The sequence below is a fragment of the Boleophthalmus pectinirostris genome, unplaced genomic scaffold, assembly GCF_026225935.1.
Source record: "Boleophthalmus pectinirostris isolate CB_2022bp ecotype Guang Dong unplaced genomic scaffold, ASM2622593v1 HiC_scaffold_22, whole genome shotgun sequence".
Classification (NCBI taxonomy): Eukaryota; Metazoa; Chordata; class Actinopteri; order Gobiiformes; family Gobiidae; genus Boleophthalmus; species Boleophthalmus pectinirostris.
The window spans coordinates 15,923,625-15,948,160 of record NW_026571190.1 but is presented as its reverse complement, the minus strand read 5'-3'; the positions used below and the strand labels follow the sequence as shown (position 1 = coordinate 15,948,160).

At 37.4% G+C, this 24,536-nt stretch overlaps 3 protein-coding genes across 3 annotated transcripts in view; all 3 read right to left on the bottom strand.

The window, feature by feature from the left end:
* The window catches only part of LOC110173832 (sodium/potassium/calcium exchanger 3-like), a 68,966-nt gene extending 67,729 nt beyond the window's left edge, over positions 1-1,237 (bottom strand). Inside the window, exon 1 of the mRNA XM_055158734.1 lies at positions 839-1,237. Within this exon, the coding sequence (XP_055014709.1) occupies positions 839-1,034 (196 nt within the window). The 5' untranslated portion in view covers positions 1,035-1,237. The remainder of the gene's footprint in view (positions 1-838) is intronic.
* Positions 1,238-15,416: 14,179 nt separating this feature from the next.
* Positions 15,417-19,832, bottom strand: dtd1 (D-aminoacyl-tRNA deacylase 1). Its single transcript, XM_020939874.2, has 6 exons — positions 19,506-19,832; positions 18,964-19,054; positions 18,143-18,378; positions 17,286-17,383; positions 16,778-16,963; positions 15,417-16,445 (listed from the first exon to the last, which is right to left on the bottom strand). Exons 1-5 carry the CDS (start codon positions 19,546-19,548, stop codon positions 16,808-16,810), a joined length of 624 nt encoding a protein of 207 aa, XP_020795533.1. The 5' UTR covers positions 19,549-19,832; the 3' UTR covers positions 15,417-16,445; positions 16,778-16,807.
* Positions 19,833-19,960: 128 nt separating this feature from the next.
* Positions 19,961-21,172, bottom strand: LOC129410449 (small integral membrane protein 26-like). Its single transcript, XM_055158712.1, has 2 exons — positions 20,908-21,172; positions 19,961-20,403 (listed from the first exon to the last, which is right to left on the bottom strand). Exons 1-2 carry the CDS (start codon positions 21,026-21,028, stop codon positions 20,219-20,221), a joined length of 306 nt encoding a protein of 101 aa, XP_055014687.1. The 5' UTR covers positions 21,029-21,172; the 3' UTR covers positions 19,961-20,218.
* Positions 21,173-24,536: the final 3,364 nt, after the last annotated feature.

Genomic DNA, 24,536 nt, shown 5'->3' with positions numbered 1-24,536 from the left:
GGAGTATCCATAAAGTACCATGAAGCAGAACCAAACAGCAGTAAGCCAAACAGTCAATTAAGGGCAGAATGGAATTAGTAGGTTCAATTATTTAAGTAATAATTAATTTGACATAAACCATTTCTGTATTCAATGCTTAAAGAGAACTATATCTACAGCTTAATTTGCATTCAAACACATTTTAACCCCAAGGTATAGGTTGCGTTGACTTTCTGTTGTGAATGAAGAATCCCGGTTACTTAAATATCCATTTCCATACAGTCTATAAGAGGAGGGATGTAACCTGTCAGCATTTGTGTTTTAACCTGATGCTAGTTGCTCTGGTTTCACTGCTCTGCGTAAAACATGTCAATTGAGAAAAAACATCAACGAGTATCTTTTTTTTTTTCGCTCCCCGTGGGTAAACTAAGACGATTTCATAGTTACTGAGTATTGTGTGTTTCATAATGTCTATTAAAGTTTTATTTTCTATTGCAAAAAGTTCAATCTTTCCCATATATAAAGTACTGAAGCACCACTAACGCTCGTTTAGGATTCATTAAACACGGTATTTCCTTAAGGTAAGTTGGCAACATTAGGCAGTCAGTAACTTGGCGTCTATGATTGAAATTTAACAAAGGGACAAGACCAGAACATCACAACTGCACAGCGCAACTCATCGCATTGGTGTTAATGTGGTTTCTCTTGTAGCTGAAGTCAGTGATCCTGTTTTGACGCACGCTACAGAGGCAAAAAACAATGCAAAATCAGGAAATGCATGTAATACCACAACAACCTCAAACTCCTCCATAAAGAGCATATAAATCGTGTCAGTTAAAAAAAAAGTGCCAAAACCCACCTGAAATGCCTGCTATGAAGGAAAAGCCCTTCACAATTAGAAGCAAACCGCAGAACAAGCATATCTGGATCAAGACCAACTCCTTTCGCCGTTTACGTCTCGCCTTGACTTTCCTTTGGTTGAGCATCATTTGTGTCGGCTCGTGTCCATGTCCAGCTAAAAACATCGCTTCTTCTTGTAACGCGGCAACATCCATAAGCAGATCCCCGGACAGACAAACAAATCTCCAATTCCGGGGGAGCTGTTTGAAAAAAAAAAAGTGAAAAGAGAGATTGAGTAAGAAGGGAGGTTAAAAAGTTAAGAAACACTACGGTGCGGGCTGTGTGATAAGAGCGTAAAGGTGCCGTGTCTGTGCGTCATGATAAAGTGGCAGGACGCAAGAGTACCGCTGCTGCACGAGCTCTCCATGGCCACGAGCTGAGAGTTAGAGAAAAGGGGGGGAGAGAGAGGAGAGGGCGCACGAGGGCACGCACGCGCATACAGTGAGTGACGACGTAAAAAGCAGAAGACGAATTAACAGCGAGCATAAGGCACTTCACGCACGCGCATACAGTGAGTGACGACGTAAAAGGCAAAAGACCAATTAACAGTGAGCGTAAGGCTCTGAGTACAGCCTGGAAACGAGCTGCGTAAAAAGACTCAACTACAGCTATTATTACTGCTGTAGTTTCAAGGTCTGGGACGCTTTAAGACTATATGCTACTTGTATACTGCAGTTTGTTTAAGTTAATGGGATGAACCAAACAAGGACTTTGTTGTAGATTTTACTCAGAAATTAAGTCTTAAAAAGCAAGATTAAAAGCATGATTGTCACAATTTAAAGGTGCACTGTTCAGTTTTTCTGGTGGAGGGTCTACCACCTGCTTGTCTCCATGAAGATGTTATTGCTGCATCCAGAATGTTTCATGGTATGACCTTAAACATCCAACTAGAATTTATTAATTATGGGTGTGTCTATGCCTCAAAAATACACAACTACCTTCTGTGAATAGAGGTGCCTCTCCACAGATCTGAATTATAATGTAACGTAGTGCTGTAACCTGTCTCCCTTGTGATAAATAGGTTTCATCTATACTGTGGAACATTCTAGACAAAGCAATAACTTTTTCATGTAGACAAACAGGTGCCGGACCCTCCATTAGAAATGTTAATACACCTTTAAGTGACTGGACCAAACTGTGGACCATTCCAGGCAAAGCAATAACATCTCCATGATTACAAACATGTAGCGGACCCTCCATTAGAAAAATGATATACTGCACCTTTAAAACATTTCAAGTTAGAATTTCAGCACTGTATTCTGTCTTAGTTTAAGCTCTTACCTCCATTCCCATCTCCAATGTAGAATACCTTGGTCATAAATTCTGAAAGGACGTTATTGTTGAGCTGAAATCATATTAAAGGGGCTCCATAGATCAATACTGCAGGTTGGTTAATTTGAAGTGCTTCTTTCTTCTGGGAATGACTCTGCCTCATAACACTGACCAAATGGAAACTGCAGCTGCACATCCATGTTTGCCTGTTGATAAGCAAATTTGAGTTGACAATAATAGCAATAACAAACTCCAAATGCATTTCATGCAAGCACTTTGGAATGCTTTAACTCTGCACAGATCTGACTTCTAACTTGGCCTGGCCATGGAAATAGCAAAGCAATAAGATCTCCATGAAGATAAGCAGGTTGCATATCCACACCAACACCAGACAAGTTATTGAATACATCTACTGAAAATATGTATTCTGAATACAAATTTTAGTCACTGTATTGATTCATTTGGTGGTGTTCAGAATTACTTTCCTAATTTAAAAGGAACGTATGATGGTACTTCATCATGTAGTTTTGGCTTTGAATTGTAGCATTAGTGAGAATAAAGATAACCCAGTTGCAGTGTGTGCAATGTGCATGTGTGATTTTTCATCTCTGATTTGACATAAATTAATGCATAACAAACTTTTTTATGTCATGTTTTTAACATTATATTATGCAACTCAATGTAAAAATATTCAGAGTATTCGGAATACTCTGATTAGACCATGTATCAGCATACGTTACGAAATACATTTTAATGCAAGTGTTTTCAAAGTATCCTTCCCATCACTGGTGGTAAATCTGTGGTGTATGCTGAATAGATGGTCCATTCTTGAGTATATTGGGTTATGTTGGGTGAATTAAGCACAGTCTTGAGCCAGGATGTTGGATTAGCCTCATGTGCTTGTTCTAGATCAGACAAACTGTGGTTTACTTTGGGTGCTCCAACCCAAAGTAAGCCCACCAAAACATAAAAATATTCAAACTCTAAAACCCCTTACATGGTCCAAGAATAAAATATTGGAAGATGAGTAGGCTAACCCCTCTACCATGGAATATGAGTTATGACATGTTATACCACGTAAGGTGAATTAGTTGGCTGTCATTTTGTATCTCTGTGTGTCAGGATTGCAAATAACTGCAATTATTGTCACATTTTGATATCACAGTGGTATTGTAATTTTCAACACAAAATAATATTAGTTTATCTGTTACCATGTGACCTTATAGTTCTGATACAGGTAAAGACTATATTCTTAAATTGTAGGAAACGTTCAGTTTAATTATTTTCATTGATTTTGTTAGTGTCAATGCTTGTTTGACAGTCTTATTTAGCTTTTATACAAGTTTTATCAAGTAGTAGCTGTGTTGTTTTTTTGGACAACCATATTGGCCGAAACTTTGCAGGAATCAGATACAGAATAATAATGATAGCTGTTTACACATTTACTATAGCCTTTCTTTCTCTGTTAAATGGTCTGTTTCAGCCCAATATAACAGAGCAATGTAAAACACAAACCATATTTATTTTACATGAGATTGGAGAGCAGATTGGATTTTGCAGTTCCATAATACCTATGAGTTCCTATAGTCCTGTTGTTTCCCTGCTCTCTCTCACACACTGCCTGCCTGTGCTTGTTCTGTATCTGAGTCCACACAGCACAGATGCACAGATGCACAGATGCACAGCAGATTTGCCTGTCTGTCTACAGCCTGCCACTTCCCGTCAGTCCAAACCAGTGAAACACAACCTTCAGATAATGAATATTACCAGCTAAGCGGGTTTCTTGATTGCTAGGCCTGAGGTTTTATTTAAATAGCTCTGGAAACTTTCCAACGAGAATGGAAAAAGTGGTCAAGGCTCTAGGCAACTGGTTTCATTGTTCGGATTTAACCCTTTCAAGAACAGAGTCGGTGATTAACTGAGGGTGGAGAGCTGGCTTTGCATGATCTTAGTTATTTAATACTATTGATTTGTAACAAGATTTATTTGATTAACTTGTAAACTTGATTAAATTATACTTCCTTTTGTATTTGTACTTCTTATTTCTACTTTCATACTGTTATTTGGACAGAACATTACATGTAATTGACCAGTTGTTTAAAGCCGTAGTATGTAACTTTTTACATAAAATGTACTTTTGTGTGTGTGTGTTTGTTGTACTTTAATACCTTATAAAAACATGTACTTTTTCTTTCTAGCTCCATGGAATCATCCAGGTGACATGCTACTTCCAGAAAGTTAGATACTGTACCTTTAAATTTACCCAACTTTTAATTTTTTAAATTTTAATTTAAATTAGTTCATTTTTGAAATAAAATACTCTTGATTACATGTAGGCTATTGCAATTCTGTATTGTAGTTTTTTTCAAATTGGGCCAATAATATTAAGATATAAAGCAGCAGTTTTTGTTACTAGATGAGGTCCCTTTCTGTAGTAAATCCAGGGCAAAGTAACTTCAGTGGGCATGAAGTTACTAAACAAAACCAATTCCCAACCTCTGAAAAAGGCACGCACAAAAGAAAACTGCAAGAGGGAAGAGGAAGGAGGGGCCGCAAATTAAACGCAGTTAAATTGTTTTTCCATAGCCTGTGGGGTTGGCAAGGGACTCTCTCACACACACAAGATGTACGATAATGTGGAGAAGACAGAGCAGAGAGACTGTGGCTTCTGATGTCAGACTATGTGAAGAATTTAACCCATTTTCCCATGTCCGAGTGACTGACTGCCCTCTGTTCGGAACGGGTCGGAACACTGACCGCTGCTGGACGCAAGGAGGGGAGAAATAGTGATGTAGAAAACATCATCACTGTGTAATTCTGGTAGTAGTATAGACACTTAAAGCATGTTGTCAAAAGATTGTTCTTTGCTCTCACTGCTATTTTGTTCTGTCAGTGCTGATTAAAGAGCCCACATTACACTAGTTTCTGGTCTGTTATAATCTTTTTTCCTCATCAAAAACATACCTGGAGTTTTGCTTCATTCACACTCACTCTGTATATTTAAGCAGAGTTCTTCTTTCATACAGAAAACCCTGTCCCACCCTAGGATCTCATGTGGTATTACAGGAAGTACTCCACTGAGTTTTTAAAGCCCATATGCCTTCACTAGAATCATTTGGATTATTTCAGTCCTGGAATTGGCCATTTCTACTGAACTAAAGGTAAACGGTAGCTATTAACTTGAAAAGTACTGCTTCATGGCATCACAAGACATTTTGAGTTTCAGAGATGTAAACAGAGTAATAATAAAGGATTACACAAACATATACTGTGTGAATGAAACAAAACACAACTCCAGGCTGGTTTTGAGGAGGTAACAACATTCTAACATGGCTTAAAGCTCACAAGAGTCAATTTTGCATGATATAGGACCTTTAAGCACATTGTATTTTGAAACCATAGAGTTGTGACTGGCCTGGGCATTTTACATGTGACTGGTAGAGGGAGTAGGGGCACTTTGGTCATCTTGATATTTTGGTTTAAAGCGCATATGGTAAGATAGTACCTATGGAAAATATTTATCATAGTTTTGCATCAGGAATCCCTTTAGTGCACAAAATTCTATTCACAATAGAAGGGCAATTTATATGCAAGGAACAGGATTTTCTACTTAGAGTTAATATTGCTTTGGCTGGACTGTTCCACAGTGTTACAATAAAGTTACCTAGCTGGCATTTTATTAGCTCTGAAATAACCCGAAAAATATGTATTACTTTAGAAAGCCGCTATTACACTGCTTTGTGATCTATGTTATAATGTCATTTCCGCATCAACTGGAGTTATGTTTTGTTTCATTTACACTTAACTTGAAAACTACCTCTTCATGACAACTCAAGGTGGAACAGATCATTCTGAGCCTTGCAATGTAGACAGACTAATAATAAAGAATTACTCAAATATGTGTGAAAGAAACAAATCACTCCAGGTATGTTTTTGATGAGGTAACAATATTCTAACATGGCTTAAAGCTCACAATAGTCAGTTTTGCGTAATGTAGGACCTGGTCTGTACACAGATCTGACCTGGAACTTGACCTGGTAGTATCACATCTCTTTCTAGAAGTTTAATGCTAGACTTTGAGAGATTCCAGGCAAAACAATCATATCTGATTTAGGACATCAATAATGTACTCCTGTATCCTCCCTACCACTTGCACTGCAGTCATTGCCAATGAGAGATACAGTTTTATCCCACTTTGTATCGCACCAGGGCCAAAACATGAGACATATTTGGGTCATGGTTTACCTCTCCACAAGCTCCCAAGACTGAGTTTCAAAGCTGATCTTCTTCCTCTCCTCCATCACCGCTGTGTACAAGAGCAGCAACCCTGCGTGGGGCACTGAAAACAACGTAAGTCAATGATGTGCCTAAAATAGTTTCATGAACTATAAAAAAATCCAAAGACTTAAAGTTGGAACAGTGTAGATGGGCCAGGTGGTGGTGATGATGCTCAAAGCAGAAACAAGGCCGTGCTACACGTGTTACATCACAAATACGAGCAGAAGGATAAAATAGACCACTAAAACCCAAAAATAGTAGTTATAGGTTATAGTGTTTCATAGCCTAGAGATTGCATGGTCTAAGAATGTATTGTGTACATTTAATATTCAACTAAAACACACTAGTTGAATGAAGTACTTGAATGTCATACTGATAACATGAGTAGAAGTTACTGTAATATGTAATTTGTCAGGATTTGAGGGTGGATGCATTTTTGTCCAGGATATTTTGATTTAGCCAAGTTAATCTTTTTTTTTTGTTTTATTTGATATTTCTATTCATAGACATGTTTCTATTGGTTAATTCGGAATAGATTAGTATAGTCAAAACTGGAGGTGAGAAAAACTATGGATAGCAGACACAAAAGAGGATTGGGTCAGACCCAATCCTCTTTTGGGTCTGCTAACCATAGGTTTCAGAATAATGAAAAGTTAGGACCATGCCATAGCAATTAACAATTCAAAACAAAATATTACATCTTTGAACAGTCAACAGTCAAAGTGGCATCATATAACTGGAAGCTGAAACCTATGAAAATGCCCCCCTCTCTAACCATCCTTCTGCCTTAAACTATTCACTATCCCTCCTCTGTACATGTCCCATCTCAATCTGGCCTTTCAGCCTTTTATCACATCTAAAATGAACTCTCTTGCATTATTTTCTAGTCCTATCCATCACTAAAACCACTCAATCATCTCCATCAGCTGAATAAATGAGAGAAGATTTCATATTAAAAAGAAAGAAAAAGAGTCTGATTAGCTGAAAAGTCCCTCCAGCAGTTTGTATCAGAATCAGTGCACGGCTCAGGAAGGAAGGAAGACCACAGGAGGTGATGAGAGACTGGCACTAACAAATCACAGCGGAGGAAAAGACAAGGCCATTATGTAAAACTGGGAAATGATTAGGAGATTGAGCAATTGTTTCTCAGTTCAAAGAAACATTATTATATTATACTCATAAAAATCATTTAAACTCTAAGAATTACTGTCAGAATCCCAAGAATTCAAGTAAAAAACATATTTCTTCATGTTGTCTTGTCTCATGTTTGTCACTGAAATGAATATTAGATATGTAGTTCCCCATGTTTATTAACTATTGCTACTATAAAACAATGTATTTAAGCAAAGCAACTTGTTATTTGATATATTGTGACAGCCCACAATATTATTTTGAAACTTTTGATGATACGATATCATGATATTTCAGTTATTGTAACATCCCAAGTAAACTCTGGTCTTTTGCTAACTAACATAATTTAATGAATGCAAGGTATAAGTTTACATACAGTGGAACAAGCCTGGCAAAGCAATAATATCTCCACAGAGGCAAGCATGTTTGGATCCTCCCAGAAATGGTACATATGCATCTTTAACCACACAATGGTACAGTAGTTAAGGTCCTGGGTTTGATTCTCAGACTGGACTGAGTCTATGGAATTTGCATGTCCTCCCTTTGTCTGAAAAGGTACTCAAACCATTACTTTAAAAAAAGCTTATTTCTTTGCCTAGAATGTTCCATAGTATGTTTTTATACTTGCAGGGTAAAGTACAGTGTTTTTTTTTATTGCTAAAGAGTACACAACCTGCTTGTATCTGTGGCTCATGCCATATACCTTGGAACATTCCAGGCAACAAATAACTTCAAGTTTCAGACTAGTTGCTTGGACATTCTAAGTTTATAAGAACATGATTATAATTTAGGCTAGGAAGGTTAGATTAGGTTAGGGTTAAGGTTAGAGTTAAGAAAATAATTTGTTTTAATGATTTGGGCCATTCGCAGTAATTCATTTTTTAGTCTTATCTCGTCATACACCATAAATTAAAACATAAAACACACACATTATCATAGCAACCAGAGCTATTACATCATCATTTCTGCACCTATAGCAGACTGTCTAGACTTACCCTTCTGACCCTACACCAAGTGTGCACACTTGGTGCACACTTGGTGTAGGGTGAAGTACACCTTTAAATATGAAAAATGCAACGTTGAGTATCACAAAAAAGTGCAAATTCTATCATTCCAAAAAAAAAAAAAAAAAAAAAGTACACCTCTTTTATGTATACATTCAAGGTGCCATATTGAGGATGACGCAAAATGCTAACATAATTTTCTTTTTGGTTATTTGGGGACAGCTGTATTTGTTGATGGTGCAGAAAAAATTTATGACTACGCATAACTTTTTTCTGAAATAGGCACAGATGTACAGTACTTAAATGCTCCTCTCTTGGGTACATGGGATAAGCTCACTGCACGCAAACCTCGATTTACATACTGTGTAATGTGCCTTTATTCACTGAGAACTAAGTAGTTTTTTCTAGTGCTCTTCTGCTGAGCAACTGCATCAAGCCAAAACAAGCTCTCATCTATTATTTGTGTCCCCTAAATTGCTTGCTCCTGTTCATTAAGATTTGGTTTGCATGTTAGGTAACTGCAATGAATAAAATACACTTGAAAAAGGCTATTTACGTTAAGGTGTTGTCAGAGCTCATAGTTTCAATTGCGTGCTTAATGTGGCATGGATATCCCAATGTAACCCAGTTATATAGGCTTGGCTGAATTTTATGGTTTAAATAAATAAATCATCTTCAAAAAGGGAAAAGGAATACTCACAAATTCAATTAAATAGTAATGGTTTGCACTTCTCATAACCTCAAACTGCACTGACAGTGTCTTCTCATAAGAGGGCTGCAGGGGGAGCTCTATCGCTGAAAGTTACTTAGTTCTGCTTTAAGTACAAATATCTCAAAGGTAAATTCTCAAATGGTGACCTGATCATGACCATCATGACTAGACCCAGACTAGATTAAAGGTATGTAACAATTTAGTGGCAGGTCTGTCGCCAGCTTGTCTTAAACTATACTGCAGGATTTGCAATGCTCATAAATATCTTGAAAAACATACTGTGAGTGAGGATGACTCTCCACAGATCTTACTGTACCTAACCTGGTAGTGACATGGAGATAGTGCCATAATGCCAAGGTGTGGAACATTCCAAGCAGAGCAATAATATTTCTAGAGTTAAGGTTGCAGGCCTTCGAACAGAAACATCATTATGCAGCTTTAATGACTAATAGAATGCTATAAAATCAACTGAAACCCAGCAAGGAACCCAGGCTCAATTCTACACTCAGAGCTCAGAGCGGCCATGTTAGCTCACTGCGTCGTGACAGTACTTGATGATGACTTGCAGATGAAGACGATGACCTTTATTGCATGTGTATTCTGGGATCTCCACGAAACTCAGGCTTTTACACTGGCCCTGTTTACATTCACACATACATATATTTCTCCTCAGTTGGAGCTATTCTAGGACATCATATGATCACTATAATGAATCTGTTGTTGTGAGCGCCCAGCCCACCGCCCATGTTTTTGGAACTGGCCCTCCCCTTCTGCCTCTCCTTCACTCATGAAGTTATAATTTCTTCTATTTATTTATTTATTTATTTATTTTCAACTTCAGTATTTAGTAAAGGAGGCAAGATCATATGAATTTTAATTTTAATGAATGCAGGGATGTAAAAATATAAACAATGTTATGTTATTATTGTGAAGATATTTTATAAACTGACTCCATGACCAAAGAGAGGGAAATCCTTAAATCACTTCCATCCAAGTCAGTACATTCACATTTCTCAGTATGTGACCATCTTTATGAAATCAAATTTTCTGAATACAATATATAAAAATCCTCACGCTAAAATAGCTTTGACCAAACCTAGTCATAAATCTGGAAGAGGATTCCCAGGTTGCCCCCAGTGGCACTGAAGGATGGGGCAAATGCAAAGGACCTCAACTTAAGTAAAAGTATAATACTGGATTGAATATTGCATTGATATATGAGATAGACATAACATGTAATTATGTCAAATAAAAAAATGTAATAAATCTTGACAATAAAGGTAGCACATGCATGGTGAGAGTGCAAAAATTTATTGTTCTCCAATAATGATATTTTAAAGTATGTTATGCTGTTAAAAAAAAAAAAAAAAAAAAAAAACTCAAGTATGTACCAGCATAAATACCTGTATGTGATGATCTTATTGTACTACTCACTTCTCAAACAGAAGTATAACAGAGAGGTACACTACCGAAATATATCTGTAAACACAGATGCTGAAAGTTTAATGGCTTCAACAGAAATATTTATACACTGAGCGTCATGTAAAAGATCTACACATTACATAAGGCAGTACATTATTCAAACAGCAGGAGGTTAAGAGGCAAAAAGTCAGTGTGAAACAAGCTTCATCATTTTGGCTATAGGCTATATTTAGGGCTAAATCAGACCACAAATAAAGTCATTTATCACAGTTAATGTTTTGATTTGATAATTGCAACAGTGAATCATCTTTTTGAATCATATTTTTAGCTTAAAAGTGATCAGTATAATTTGATTTAGTTTTATTAGAGAGTCTACGTCGATTCGACTCAGCCCACTACTATACAACAATGAGATTAAGCATGAAAATAGACCCCTGTCAGTGGGAGGGGTTGGGTTGAATCAAGTCACTATTAGAAAGGAGCATATATCAGCACCTGAACACTTACTCCAATGTGCACAAACACTGAGGGTGAGATGGGTTAAGTGTCACGCCCAAGGAAACAGGAACAGCATTAATCTGTGAGAACTGGAATCGCAGCACCAACCTGTGGGTCAGTGGATTTGGATGCTCTACCGATGATGTTTATGTCGAGAGCGGGATTCGAACCACCAACCTCCTGAGCAATGGACAAACACCAACTGAGCTACAGTCACCCTATTGTGTATAATTTTGTTCTATTTCTTTGTTACTTTTCAGTAAGTCTGTTGATTCTTGTACAAATTACTATCTAGTTTTGAAAGTAGTTTTAGTATTGATTGATATCTGAGTATAGGCCTATATTCTCTTGACCATTACAAAACTTATAAAGAAATAAACTAGATGTGCGAAACTATAGTTAATCTACTTTAAATCCCCTCTAATGGGAAGTAAAGAAAGCAAACTAGATTCTGTCCTCGTGATTAAACATTACATAACACATCACATATACCGTTTTTGGATCAGAGCGGGCTGCAAAATGGCCCAAATCTCCGGTGGATATCAGCTGTGTTCTGGTTTGTTTAGCATGGCAAAGAGAAAAACAACTAGATCACTTTCATTGCTTTGGATAAGACCATTGTTTGTGGTGCGCTTGACCCCTCCGAGCCCTAAATCCCTGAAAAGGCGCAGTGTCTGTTGGATATTGCCTCACGTCTCGCACTGTGCCAAGCTTTAGCCCATTGGCCGCTCTTTCATTCAACTTGTTCAGCTTTGGCAGCGACCCCTCATGCCCCCGCTGCAAAACATCCCAAATAGACAAGATTAAAATTCGAAGGACTGCGTAATATCCCCTCCCCCTGGGTGCATGGAGACGAGAGCCAAGGAGAGAGAGTGGCCAAAGCGTTGGGGGGACGTTGGTGGAGATCCAGATAAGTGACCAGCTATGGAGCAGGGAAAGACATGCACCACAGAGAGAATGGAGCGAGCAAGAGGGAGGAATTTTAATGAAGTTATATTGTCACAACAGTAACCCAAAGTCAAGTCAGGTTTGGGAGTATGTACAGTGGTGGGTAGTACTCAGTTACATTTACACAAGCAGTCTATATTTACTTGAGTACATTTTTAATAAAATTGCGCAACAGTGTACTTTTCAGGCACCATACTTTTACTGTTTGAGTAATATATTTTACAAATAAGAGTGAAACTGTACAACTTGAGTACAACTTTTGGTTCTTCCCAATGAGAGTGAGTCTATTGCTATAGTAACAAAGCATAAGGCAACATTAAACATTTGTGTTTCTTGCACCTCTCCTTCAGGTAAGTTTTTTTTTGGTCTAAATACCAGATTTTGTGTATTTTTATGTTTTGTCGTTCCGATGACATGATATTCAATTCAAATCCTAAATCAGATGTTACAGTATGTTCTGGGAGTTAGGCTACTTTTCAAGGAGCAACAAGGAATACAAAACAAGATCACTATTACCCCCTTGTGGTACAAATGAAAACATAAATTTGATAATGATAGCATAATTTTATTATAGAAAGAATATGTTATACCTTTATATACTACATTTTGGAGAAGGGTCTATCACTTGCTTGTCTCATGAAACCTGCTTTGCCTGGATTGCTGTTCAGTATGGTATTAGCTGTTAACTGCTAATTAATCCATCTTTCTTTCTTCAATACAGACGCCACAACTACTTGGGGTTGATGGAATAACCTTGTCTCCATGCAGAAGTTTTAGGTCAATTCAGCAAAACAACAGAGAAAAGATGGTTTCATATCTGCCATCAAAAAAGTTTTTCATCTTATTCATGGGTTAGTCAAATTCAAGACCTTGTTCAGTCTCATTTTAGATCATGCTTAGCCCTAAATTAGGCCTGATAGTCCAGGTTTGGATCTTGTGGTACTCAGAAAGGAACATATTATCTCAGGTGGCACGAAGGTTTGAGAACCACTGCTCTACACTGGGGACTAAAGCTTTGTCAAAACGCCTATTGTCCCATAAAGAAGAACATGAAGTTTGTCCTCAACTGTTTTTACTTCTGTTCACTCTGTGAGATTAATGACCCCATCTACACAGAGAGGAGCCAGAGTCTGCAGTCAAAACCGCTGCATCACCACCTTTCTCTGAGGGAGGGAAGGGTCTAATTAAAGCTCTATGTTTCCGAATGGGACAGGGAGTTCTGGGCTACTTCCTGGTGGGACGCTCCAAATCAGCGCTTCTGCCCCCCACACCTCCCATTGTCCACCCTGCCCTCACCTATCACTGAGGCAGATATAGCCAATTAAGGAGTAGAGGGTCCTGGGCACATAGCCATGATCAAACACAAGTCCTACAATACCAATATTTCTCGTAAACTGCATTGTTTGACTGCAAAGGTACTTGCTACATACCATTAACCTTCAGGATACACTAATTGGCATGCAGTGGTTTTGCACTTTGTAGATGCTATTTTTACTATTGCTATTTCATTATTATTATTATGTTATATAGTGGTTTGTAAATATTATTATTCATGAGTTTCCTATAGCCCATGAAGAGGGGAGCAAATTTTTATTAAAGCTGCACTCTATGCGACTTAAGAGTCTGCCACATGCTTGTCTAAACTTATGATCCACAAATGCTGAACCCTAATATTATTTCTTAATTGGTCATAGTTGGCTGCTCATGTGGCTGACTGGCTGGCACACTGAACAGTTTTTTTTTTTTTTTTTTATGTTACATTTTGACCAGCTAAGAACTGCACCATATGTAATTTGAGCTGTTTGTTTTACCTGCATCCATGGCGGAGGAAGCTATGTTAATCAGCTAGCTCTGAAATGTTACAGACAAGGTAAGTATGTCTTTCCACACTAAGTATGGCTGAAGGCTGTCCAGAAGAAACACATCAAGGGAATGGCCCTCTCACCACCAACTGAAACAACAGAGCGGAGTCAAAGAGTTCACCTGGCTCCCTCTGGGCACTGCTGTGATGCTGCTGCTGCCATTAGTTTCCTCAAACTACCCTGACATGGGATCTGATGGCCCTACCCAATGAGCTGCACTGAGACTTTTGTTTGAGCTTTCTATTATTGTTTTTTACTGCTCAGTGTATTTAAATTGCACCTTGGGGACAAATAAAGTGATACTGATTGATTGAGTGATTAGTGATTATCTTAAAAAACTCCACCAAGTTAATCTTATGGTCATGATGCTGTGAAAAGATCATTTAACTCTTGCACATTTGCTAAACTTTGTGCTAGTTTCTGTTTCATGTGAATAGGCCCAGTAATAAGATATTAACCATCAACTGGGCCAACAAATCTGCAATCTGACACTGAAACAGCAAATTCCAGCATAGGACCTATGACCTGTTCTCCATCTTAATTTTCAACTACAGAATTCTAGAAAATTTTAATAACACGTGAATACAACCTACAGGAATCCTGATGGCAGAAAACCCATACTCACCATTTGTGAGACAGCTCTATTTTTATTTACCTTGAGCAGACTCATGCCTTTGTATGCCTCTGCTACTGGTGGTCCCATCAGCCTCTCAGAGCAGGGTACAGCATGTGTGCAGTTGTCAGATGCAGGTGACAGGCGTACAGCCCCACAGAGGGATGGGGCTAACGGTATCCAGGCAGCAGGTGCTAAAAGCAGTCAGCTCAGGGGTCCTTCGGGGGTCGTAGGTGAGTGAACCGGAGGTATTTGGAGAGCAGGGACCAGGCAGAGTGATGGAGGAGGATCCTATGTGTGGCGTTTGTGTGGAGCAGAGGTTGACTTTGATGTTAGTTGAGTCTGGCAGAAAGATAAATTACATTATACATCAAAATGACAGGAGGGAGAAGCAGGCTTGTCACAATATGAAATTTTATGTGATGTATTGCGACAGAAAATAAGAAAAATTCATTTGTTTTATATAGCACATCTTTGGACACTCAAAGGCTATTTACATTGTATTATCCATGTATCACACACCTGGTGATGGTAAGCTGCTATTTCAGCCTCGCCTGGGGTAGACAGTCAGGCTGCCAGTCTCATTTCTGTATTTTTTTTAAGCAGTGGAAAAAGCAGTAGTCCACAAAAGTCGACAGTCTAGTTTCCGCTTGGACAATACTTTTGTGTCATTATGCAAGATATTTCTCCCACCTTGTCTACTAGTGTGATGTCCAGTGATGTGTTGTTTATAAATGTTCCCCTATCCTTTTTATTACCTCAGCAGTAATAAATAGAAGCACAATAATAAGTCCATATATTATTGACAGACCAGGATCTTTTATAGCATCTTTATAAAACAATATTTTAAAATCAGCTGTCATGTGCAAACAAGACTGAATGATTCAAAATAATCAATAAATACCATACTTGTGATGCAGGCAAACAGATCTAGTCATCGAAGCACAACCTGTCACAGTACTGAAGTGAATAAATCAATCAACTGCGTCTCATTAGAAAGAAATTTGGATATGATTGGACTAATAAACAGAAATGTGCAATTGAGAAATGCATTCATGATGTAAATTGGTAAATTGCCTATCTACACTGCTTTATATCTGTTTAAAGGGAGGAGATATAAGGCAATGTCCCATCAGCACTTGACCAGAACTGAAGATGCCATTTGATGAGTGCTGAAACGTCTTCACTCTAAAACCAGTCAACTTTTTTTTTTGCTATGGAACCTACCTGCCTAAACTGAGGGATTATGCAAATATAAAGTTTAGAATTATTTCAACTGTCAAAAAATAACTGTTCAGAAGAGGGATTATTTTTAAGACATGCACTATTACTATCCAACTGACAGTATTATTTTGAAATAATTAGATGAATGTACAATAACACACCTTGATGCAGTGTATGTTTTTATGCAGTAAATATCGCACTCTCTCATTTTTTTCAAAATCGAGTACAGTGTTAGTTGTGCCTGGACAAGGTAGTCACTCCTATACCCACTAGACATGCCACATGGTTATGCTTTTATGCCACCAACAATTTTCAAAGCAAAGTTTGAGACAGAGACAGAGCAGACAATAAAGAAAGACTTGAAAAAAAGCAAAACAACTTTGAAATCTGGGACACTGTGATTTCCTGTTTCTTGATACATCCCCAAAATGTCCATTCGTCTTGAGCCAAATTTGTCCAAACACCAGTCCAGTCCAATTTACTGCAGGTTGAGGGAGGGCATCAGAGGACAATGTTGGGCTGACGTGGTCCTTTTGCTTTCCCTGAAGGAGGACCCACATCAGGTGTCCACAACCTAGAGGTATACGGCCTTCCTGAAAAATCTAAAAGTGAAGACATAAAGTTAAATGATATGATGATAATGATAAAGTAATGAAAAAGTAAGCTACAGATGATTTTTTAAAAGTATATGAGTAGAACAATTTTCAACAGTTGCAACTCCAGACAGTGGGGTGCACATATACTAGTTTAGATTTGTCTCCATGGAAATAGATGATATTGTGAAACATTCCAGGCAAACAATCATCTCTATTGTTGGTTTCTACTTCCCACATTTAATAATTATTTTGCATATTATAGTTACAGGTGCTGTTTCTATGTTGACATAGCTTTATTTGTGTTATCATTAAATAATATAATTTTTGTTAACACTCACCTGATACATTTTAACATATATTCAGTCTCTCTATGGCTCCCTCTCAGATGACACATCTCCCTCTGCTCCACTGCTGGCGTTGGTGTCTTGTCTGGACCTTAGCGCTCCTTTGTCACGACCTGACTCTGAGGGACCTTTGGAGCGCGTCTTCTCTTTCCTCTGCTGCTGCTTCTCCTGCTTTGACAGCTAAGAAAAGACAATAACATATAATACAACATATACATGACTGCAACATGTATTTTGCATGTTCAATTTACATAACTGAACATGCAATCTATCTTTATTGACAACACCTAGAGGGTTATAGTTGAAATAGCCAATGGTATGGTATAGGCTTTTAGTAAACTTAAGTTAATTTTATCCTTAATCTATTATACATTTGAGGCAATACATTTATAGACATAATGCCTTCTTCTCACAATGAAGTGTAATCATGATAAGGTGTACGTCATATAATATAGTTATTATCTAATTAACTAAGTAACTAACTAAATACAATAGTGTCTACCTGCTTAGGGTCTGTGGGTCCAGAGGGTGATGTCAGCTCAATGGTAACAGGTCCATCATTCTGAATATGAACCTGCATCCGAGCTCCAAACTGTCCATCTATAAATATAGAAAACAATGTTATTAAACTTTTATGTTCTAGGGACATTACTTCTTTTACTAATTGGTTATCATTTAAGACATGTGGCTTTAAATTATGTGTAGTAGTAGTCTATGAGATTAATGGCACTACTATCTGAACACAGTACAAGCTTCGATTCAGAGGAGCTGTGTCATCATATTTTCTTTTTACTGGGGTGGATAGGTCTAATTAGACTAGAACTAGGTGTTCTCCACAGCTCCTCCCTCATGGCCTGACCCAGTTCAATGCCTCTGCCACCACCGTGTCCTATGAAGATGCCCCAAGCCTACCACTCTGAACTAGCCTCACCTTACAATGAAAAAAGAGGCAATTAAATAGGATTGAAACCTCTGAATCAGTGTCAAATTACATGTTGAATAGTCTGCAAATCACAAAGGTTCAATTATTTAAGAGATAATGTCTAGGGAATTAAACAGACTATGTCTCTACTGAGCCTTATTAAATATAAAACCTGCAAACCCATAGCTTAGACTTGAACAAAAATGTTCTGAAATGTTTGAAATTGTATTACTTTAGATGTTAATATATTTTCAGTCTTCCTAATGTTGCTGAACAACAATTCAGCAATTTGATATTTTCCAAAATTATTCAGTCCTGACTTTAAGACAGCTGAACAGTGTTTGTAGTTTTTGTTTCCAATAATCCCCTAAACAGAAAGGTGTGGAGAGTCAGTACATTTTTGCCACTTCTCTGCTGCCTCAAGAGAGTTAACTAACCTTTAATGAGCTCTGGTTTGTAGGAGCTTCTCAAGTTCTCCAGGATGCTGTTGTAGAAGGGCTGGGCAAGCTCTGCAGGCATGGCTGAGTGGAAGTCTGGCTTGTTGCCCTTTAATATGCACTGCAGCGTGAACTGGCTCACACACAATATCTCAAACTCTTTCTCCATTACACTTTTAGTCCACATTTTGCCATTCTCATCGTCGAAAAGGCGCAGGTTCAAGATCTTGCGAACACTAAAAAAAGACAAAGTAAAATGACTAAATATAGATCAAGAAAGATTCTTGTTGGGAAAAAAAAAGCAGCACAAATAGACCATTATTTTTAGACTGAAGACATGCTAAAATAATCCAAGCAACTCCAGAATAGATGAAAGTCAGCTATTTCTGTATTTAAGAATGATTCCAAACAACTACATGTATTTCCACCTTACTTGCTGAAAAAGTCATAATGATTATATTTATTACTATATTATTTTTAAAAGACATCTGCAAAATGAATGCAATATTTTAGAAAAATAACTCCTGCCACTGGGTTTGATATTATTTTTGTTTTGAGTACAAACAACATAACTGGGGCATGTGGTGAACTAATATAAAATACTAATATAAATACAATGAGTACATTTAAAAACTAATCCCAAATGGTAAAGCCCCTTCTTTTATGTCAGTTTATGTTGCATTAAGTTACATTACAAGTCTGTATTTGCAAAAGAACCCTAGCAGGAAGTAACAATTTAATAAAAGCTGGTTATTATGAGTTACAAGTATTGGGTACATAAAAAGCTGATCATCAAAATATAAATCTGTACAAATACTTACATGTAGTCTGCATCCTTTTGTGTATCATCCACGGATATCCCCAACAGCACACACAACCCTCGACCTATTGAACTGACTTGCTCCTCTCCCACTGCAAGGAAACATGAAAGTTAGGTTGGTTTGTGTATCTAACAGGCACTATGCAAGAACAAGCACATCATCTCAAAAGGAACGACACCAGAACACCTTAAACTTGAACTGTTGTCACGAATGTCAAATGTCAACGGACTGGACAGAAATGTGATAAGCTGTCATTAAAAACTAGCCATTTATTTTGTTTTTATTTTTAAAAAACTATTCTTAAAAGAACATATCTGGTGGCATAGACTAGAGTGATGCCATTATTATGTGTTCAAATTTAATATCTGGTGCAAAAATACTTATACTGAATGCCCAAACACATACAATTTTTGAATGGGGGCTAATGCGAAACAAGCTAGCTCAGTGAGTTAGCGAGCATGCACGATCCGGATAAATAATGTTCTCTTATTACAGTTAGGGCATGGTGAATAATGTTAAAAATGGTATACATGACGACTCACCTGTCACAGAAGCCTTGGTGACCCTCTGAATTATGGCTTTCATTGTGGAGTTGTGTTGTGCTTGTGGAAAAGCACGCTGTCAAAACAACTTCCGTAAACGCGTGGAACCTTGTCGACCTCTAGCGGACATAAGGGGTAAGTGGGACAATGTGAACTGCAGTGATTCCAAGCCAAAGAAAGTGTTAAACATAATAGTTCGGGTACATCTCATTACTTCATAAAAGATATATAAGATATGTATCTAATATGTAAAAAAATATGTTACAACATAATATGCAAGAAAATATATTAAACAAAAACAGTTGCACAATTTAAGATTGGTTTTCTTCGTGTGTAAAAGGTGTAATGGTGGTTAAAACAGCAAGCTGATTTTGACTGATATCTAATGTAAACATATGGTGGAACATTCCAGGCAAAGCAATAACATTTCCATGGACACAGGTGGCAGACCCTCATCAGGTACACACTTAAAAGCTTTTATTTGTGTTATGATCTTATGAAACCAAAATATTATTGGGTGTATGGCGTATCACACTTTACTGAATATATCATCATTTGTGTAGCATAGTAGTGAATGCAACTTGTTTGAATCTGATTTTGTATAATGAATATGTAATTTAAATAATTATACACAAAGAGATGCTAGATGACACTCATAATGCACGCAAAACCTTCACGTCCATTAATTTCCTTTAGTCCATTTTTTCAGACAGCTATTTGCCATTGTCTCTGTCTCCAGGTGGAGCTCCACCAGTGAAGGACTCGATGAAGTTCATGATGCGCGTTGTGTAAGGCACAAAGTCTTTCTTATAAACTATGACAGTTTTAGAGTGAGCTGTGTTATAAGTCACTTCATTTGGATTCTCCATTTCTTCTGTTTTTGGGGGTTGTGTGAATTCTGCAACAAGAAACACAAAGCCAATTACACCGATAAATCTGTGAACAAACTGTGGTCAAATAACAAGATAGAAGTTACTTCAGCAGCAAAATATAGCCTACTGTACTCATGTACTCACTTCTATATTAAACTACATATGATTCAGTTTCTGTATCAGACTGACTGGCATTCAGCGATTGAAGTACCACTACTGAAAATATGACTGCCTCGATACCAATTGGTTCTCTCTGTATATTTTAAACAGAAGACCACACCTTTGTAAAGTAAAGGGGAAGTGCGTTTGGGCTGACCAGAAAACAAACAAGGCACTCTCTAATAGAATAATAAATATACATGTACCTCTGCCTACTGCCTACCCTTGAGCAAAACTATCAAGAAAGAAGACAAAGACAATGACAAAGGTAAAATTAAATATTATCATAAAACGTGCGAATCAGTCTTAGGTAAATGTTGAAGCACTAAACCAGTCCTTGTTTTTGTCTGTTTGCTGTGTTTCTTGCCCACCTGGTGTGTCAAATTTCCCCGTGTATTTGAAGTACAAGTATGACCCGACCATGGTCCACACTCCGAGCGCGTACACAGCGGACGCCCTGGTGTTCCACTGCATCACCTTCTTCGGCTCCATCTCCGCCTGTCTGCAGTTCAGTCCATTCACCTAAATAAAAATGATAAAGTCGGTGTTTTGGGGGGATAAATCTCAGGTAAATAACGCAGCAAGCGCATTCAGGACGCCGCCATGACAGTTGATCCGGAAGTACAGAGGCTACAAAATAAAACATCCGGTATAGCTTTAAATACAAGAGAGGGAAAATAAAAAGGCTTAATTGATACCCCTCTTACATGTTGTGGATTTACGGATGGTGACACTGAAAATTTAAAAGTAAAGATGGCTAATGGCTCCATAACAAGACCAGGTAAGCCTGACAGTGGTAGTTGACATGGGGGTGATCCATTTGGGTGATCCAAGAGTTTTCAAGAGTCTGGCTGCAGACCTCTACCAGGATGCACCTCCACCACATGTCCCTAATTTTTTCATTTGTTTGCTTTATAAACGACATCATTATAGCAGTTTATTATATCAGTTGTTTCCTTAGTTAATTGTCTGTTAAAGGTTTATAAAAGTCATAATCCAATCCAGAAAATCCACTTTATTTATATAGGCTTAGCACATTTCATAAACAAAACAGCTTCCAAAGTGCTGCACAATATAGAAAAAGAAATACATTGGGATTATAAAATAAAGCTCTATTTAACTCCATGAGTCCTCATTAAGGCAATAAAACTAGTCAAGTCAAATAAGAGCTAAAATACCAATAAATAAAAGAGTAAACCATAAAAAATTGCCTAAATAAATTAAATAAAAGATACAGAAGACCACACAATTCACATGAGAGTAAAAGTGGGTCTTAGAACTTAAATATTTAAAACTTAAAAAAACTCCACTGTGGGAGCTGTTTGGACATGAGCATAGAACCGACCACATAAAAGCTCACTCCAAATTTTTATAGGAAAGCACTTCAATCTAATCACAAATAGATTTCATTATTGTTTGAAATGAACTAGCTCTGAGGTGTCTGTGCCCTACAGTGGCCAGGAAACACTCCACTTTGATAGTCTTTTGGCATTGGCCACTCTTTGTGTGCTTTTAAAGGGAACTGTGGATGGAAGTAAGATAGGTGAGGGTCCTCTGGATGTCTGCGGGTTGGGTCCTCTGGGTGCAGGTCTAAGTTTTTTGATGGATGGGTGGGTGTATATAGACACCCGAAAAGAAAAACAAAATCTTTTTAAAAAATGACATTATTTGATTTGTAGCCTTTTTACAAACACATGATTTAATCATCTGTTGTTGTTTTTTTTTTGTGTGTGAAATCCTTCAGTTGTCCAGATAGGATCCATAGAAAATAAAATTCTGTCAACTGGACAAAAGTTTTTTGATCGAATACTTTAGTCCGGTTGACAGAACTGAATTTTCTCCTTTGCGATGACATGTGGTTGTTGAGATAATAAAAACTAGACATATATTAATATTGCCTAGTGCTTACATAAGAACAGACAAATTATTGCCAAGTCCTTAGAGCTCTCAGAGCCATTTTTTCATATTATTAAAACCCCTTTAAAATTCCTGACACTTCCATCACTCCTCCTTACACGATCTCTTTATTGTACAGATGTATAGGGTAGGCTGGTGTTTTGTTACAGCTGTGGGCTTGTGTTTCAGGTGCACATGAGTCAGATCTCAGTTATTAGCCCAGCGCTCGCTCAGAGAAAGGTCAAGACTGACAACTGATAAGCCTCCGAGCTACTTTTTCCTCTGAACAAAAACATGTTCAAATCTGTCAGTCTTTTCACATGCCATGATATCAGTTTTACACAGTTTTTTAAACATAACATTTCTATCTAATAGGTCATGAGTTTGCAGTCCTAAGCCAATCACAGCACACCAAACATAATGGTGAGCAGTAGGTAAGATTGGTATTGACATTCTGTTAAACAAATATTGCATTTAATGGAGTGTTAATAATAAGCAATAAAACAATGATATGATGATGTCTGATAAAACAATAATAGTTTAATTTTGCCACTCTCTCACGGGTGACCTCTCCACAGACTTGTCCTTTTAGTTTGGTCTGATGACATTACCTGTAAAGAAGTTACAGCCATACTGTAGGTAACAGTTAAATAATCTTGTGGCTGCTTTTTGGAGAAGACCATTAACACTTATTTTGGAATAAAATTCTGTCTGACTGACATTTGTCCCAGTATTAAGCTCATTAACTGTGACATATCATTGCTAAAAATACATTTGTAGAGCAAAGAAAATGGGATAATGGTGTAAGTGCCGGTATACAAAAAATAACTTTTATGTTGTTTTACCTTGTTTTACAGAGAGACAAAGACAGAGTTCGAGAAAATGGAAGAGAGAGAATGGTTATAATGGTTCCACACCAGGTGAGATAAATAGAAATACTATTTTCCATGAACAAATGATCAAATGTCAATTCATTATATTCAAATAAAAGCTTAAAAGTGTACTATATCTCTATGCAGACAAGCAAGTGGCATATTTACACTAGAGTCTGCTTACTATAAGACTGCATTTTAGCCATAAGAAAACCTGTAATTAAAGAAATGCTTGATGTTGTATTGTGGGACAGGCAAATGGTGTGAACCTTTAACCTTAAGCGCATTTGATTTAATGCATTTTTCATTCTCCAGTTTGTCAGCATATTTTGTATTGATTTTTAACTAACCTGAAATACTCAACTCAGAAAAATGTGCTTTGATAAATGCTTAGTGGGCACAGAGACGCTATGAGTCATGTAAAACCTTTTAAAACATTTCAGAAAGTTCATCATGATAGTGTGGAGCTGCTGTCCGAACAAGATGGAGAAGTGACTCATGCAAAAGTAATCTTTAATTAGAAATATATTATGACACTAATGTTTTTCAGGGACACAAGAGAATGAAGGACCTGCATATGGCACTAAAACTGTAGCCTGCAGCAGCTAAAATAAAGCATAATTTTATGTTTAGCCTCTGGACATCTCTTCCTGAACTAGACCAGCTTTAATGGGAATAATTAATCAATCATTTTTGTATGGCCCTTTACAACACTCAAAGACAGTGATTTAGAATAGCTAAGGATTTTTGTCTTTCAAAGTACAGATGCAAGTACTTAATGTGAAAGATTTGATAATAAAGTAATTTTTAAAAGTTATCACAAGCCATCTTTGTGCCAGCTGTTGTTCAAAAAGCATTTACAATATATTCTTTACCTGTTTGTATAAATGATAACCACTAAAAACACAGTATTTGTTTTACTGCTGTACTAGGTGAATATTTGCAATTTATTGTAACGTCACTACCTCATTTTGTCTTTATCATCTTGTGATGTTTGTTTTGCAGAAGCAGGTGTGTGAGAGATCTGTAACGCGCCAATGGAAAACAGTAGAAATGTTCCCGGCTCAGGTGAGGGCTCATTACCAAAATACACAGACTTAATTTGAGTAGTACTTTATTATTCTCTGCAAAGTAAAAGCATAGGTAAGCAAAATACATTCATGGAATAGACTGAGCAATGCGAGTGAAGTGTGCTGCTAAGGGACACACTGGCAGTGAATACATAACTGTAC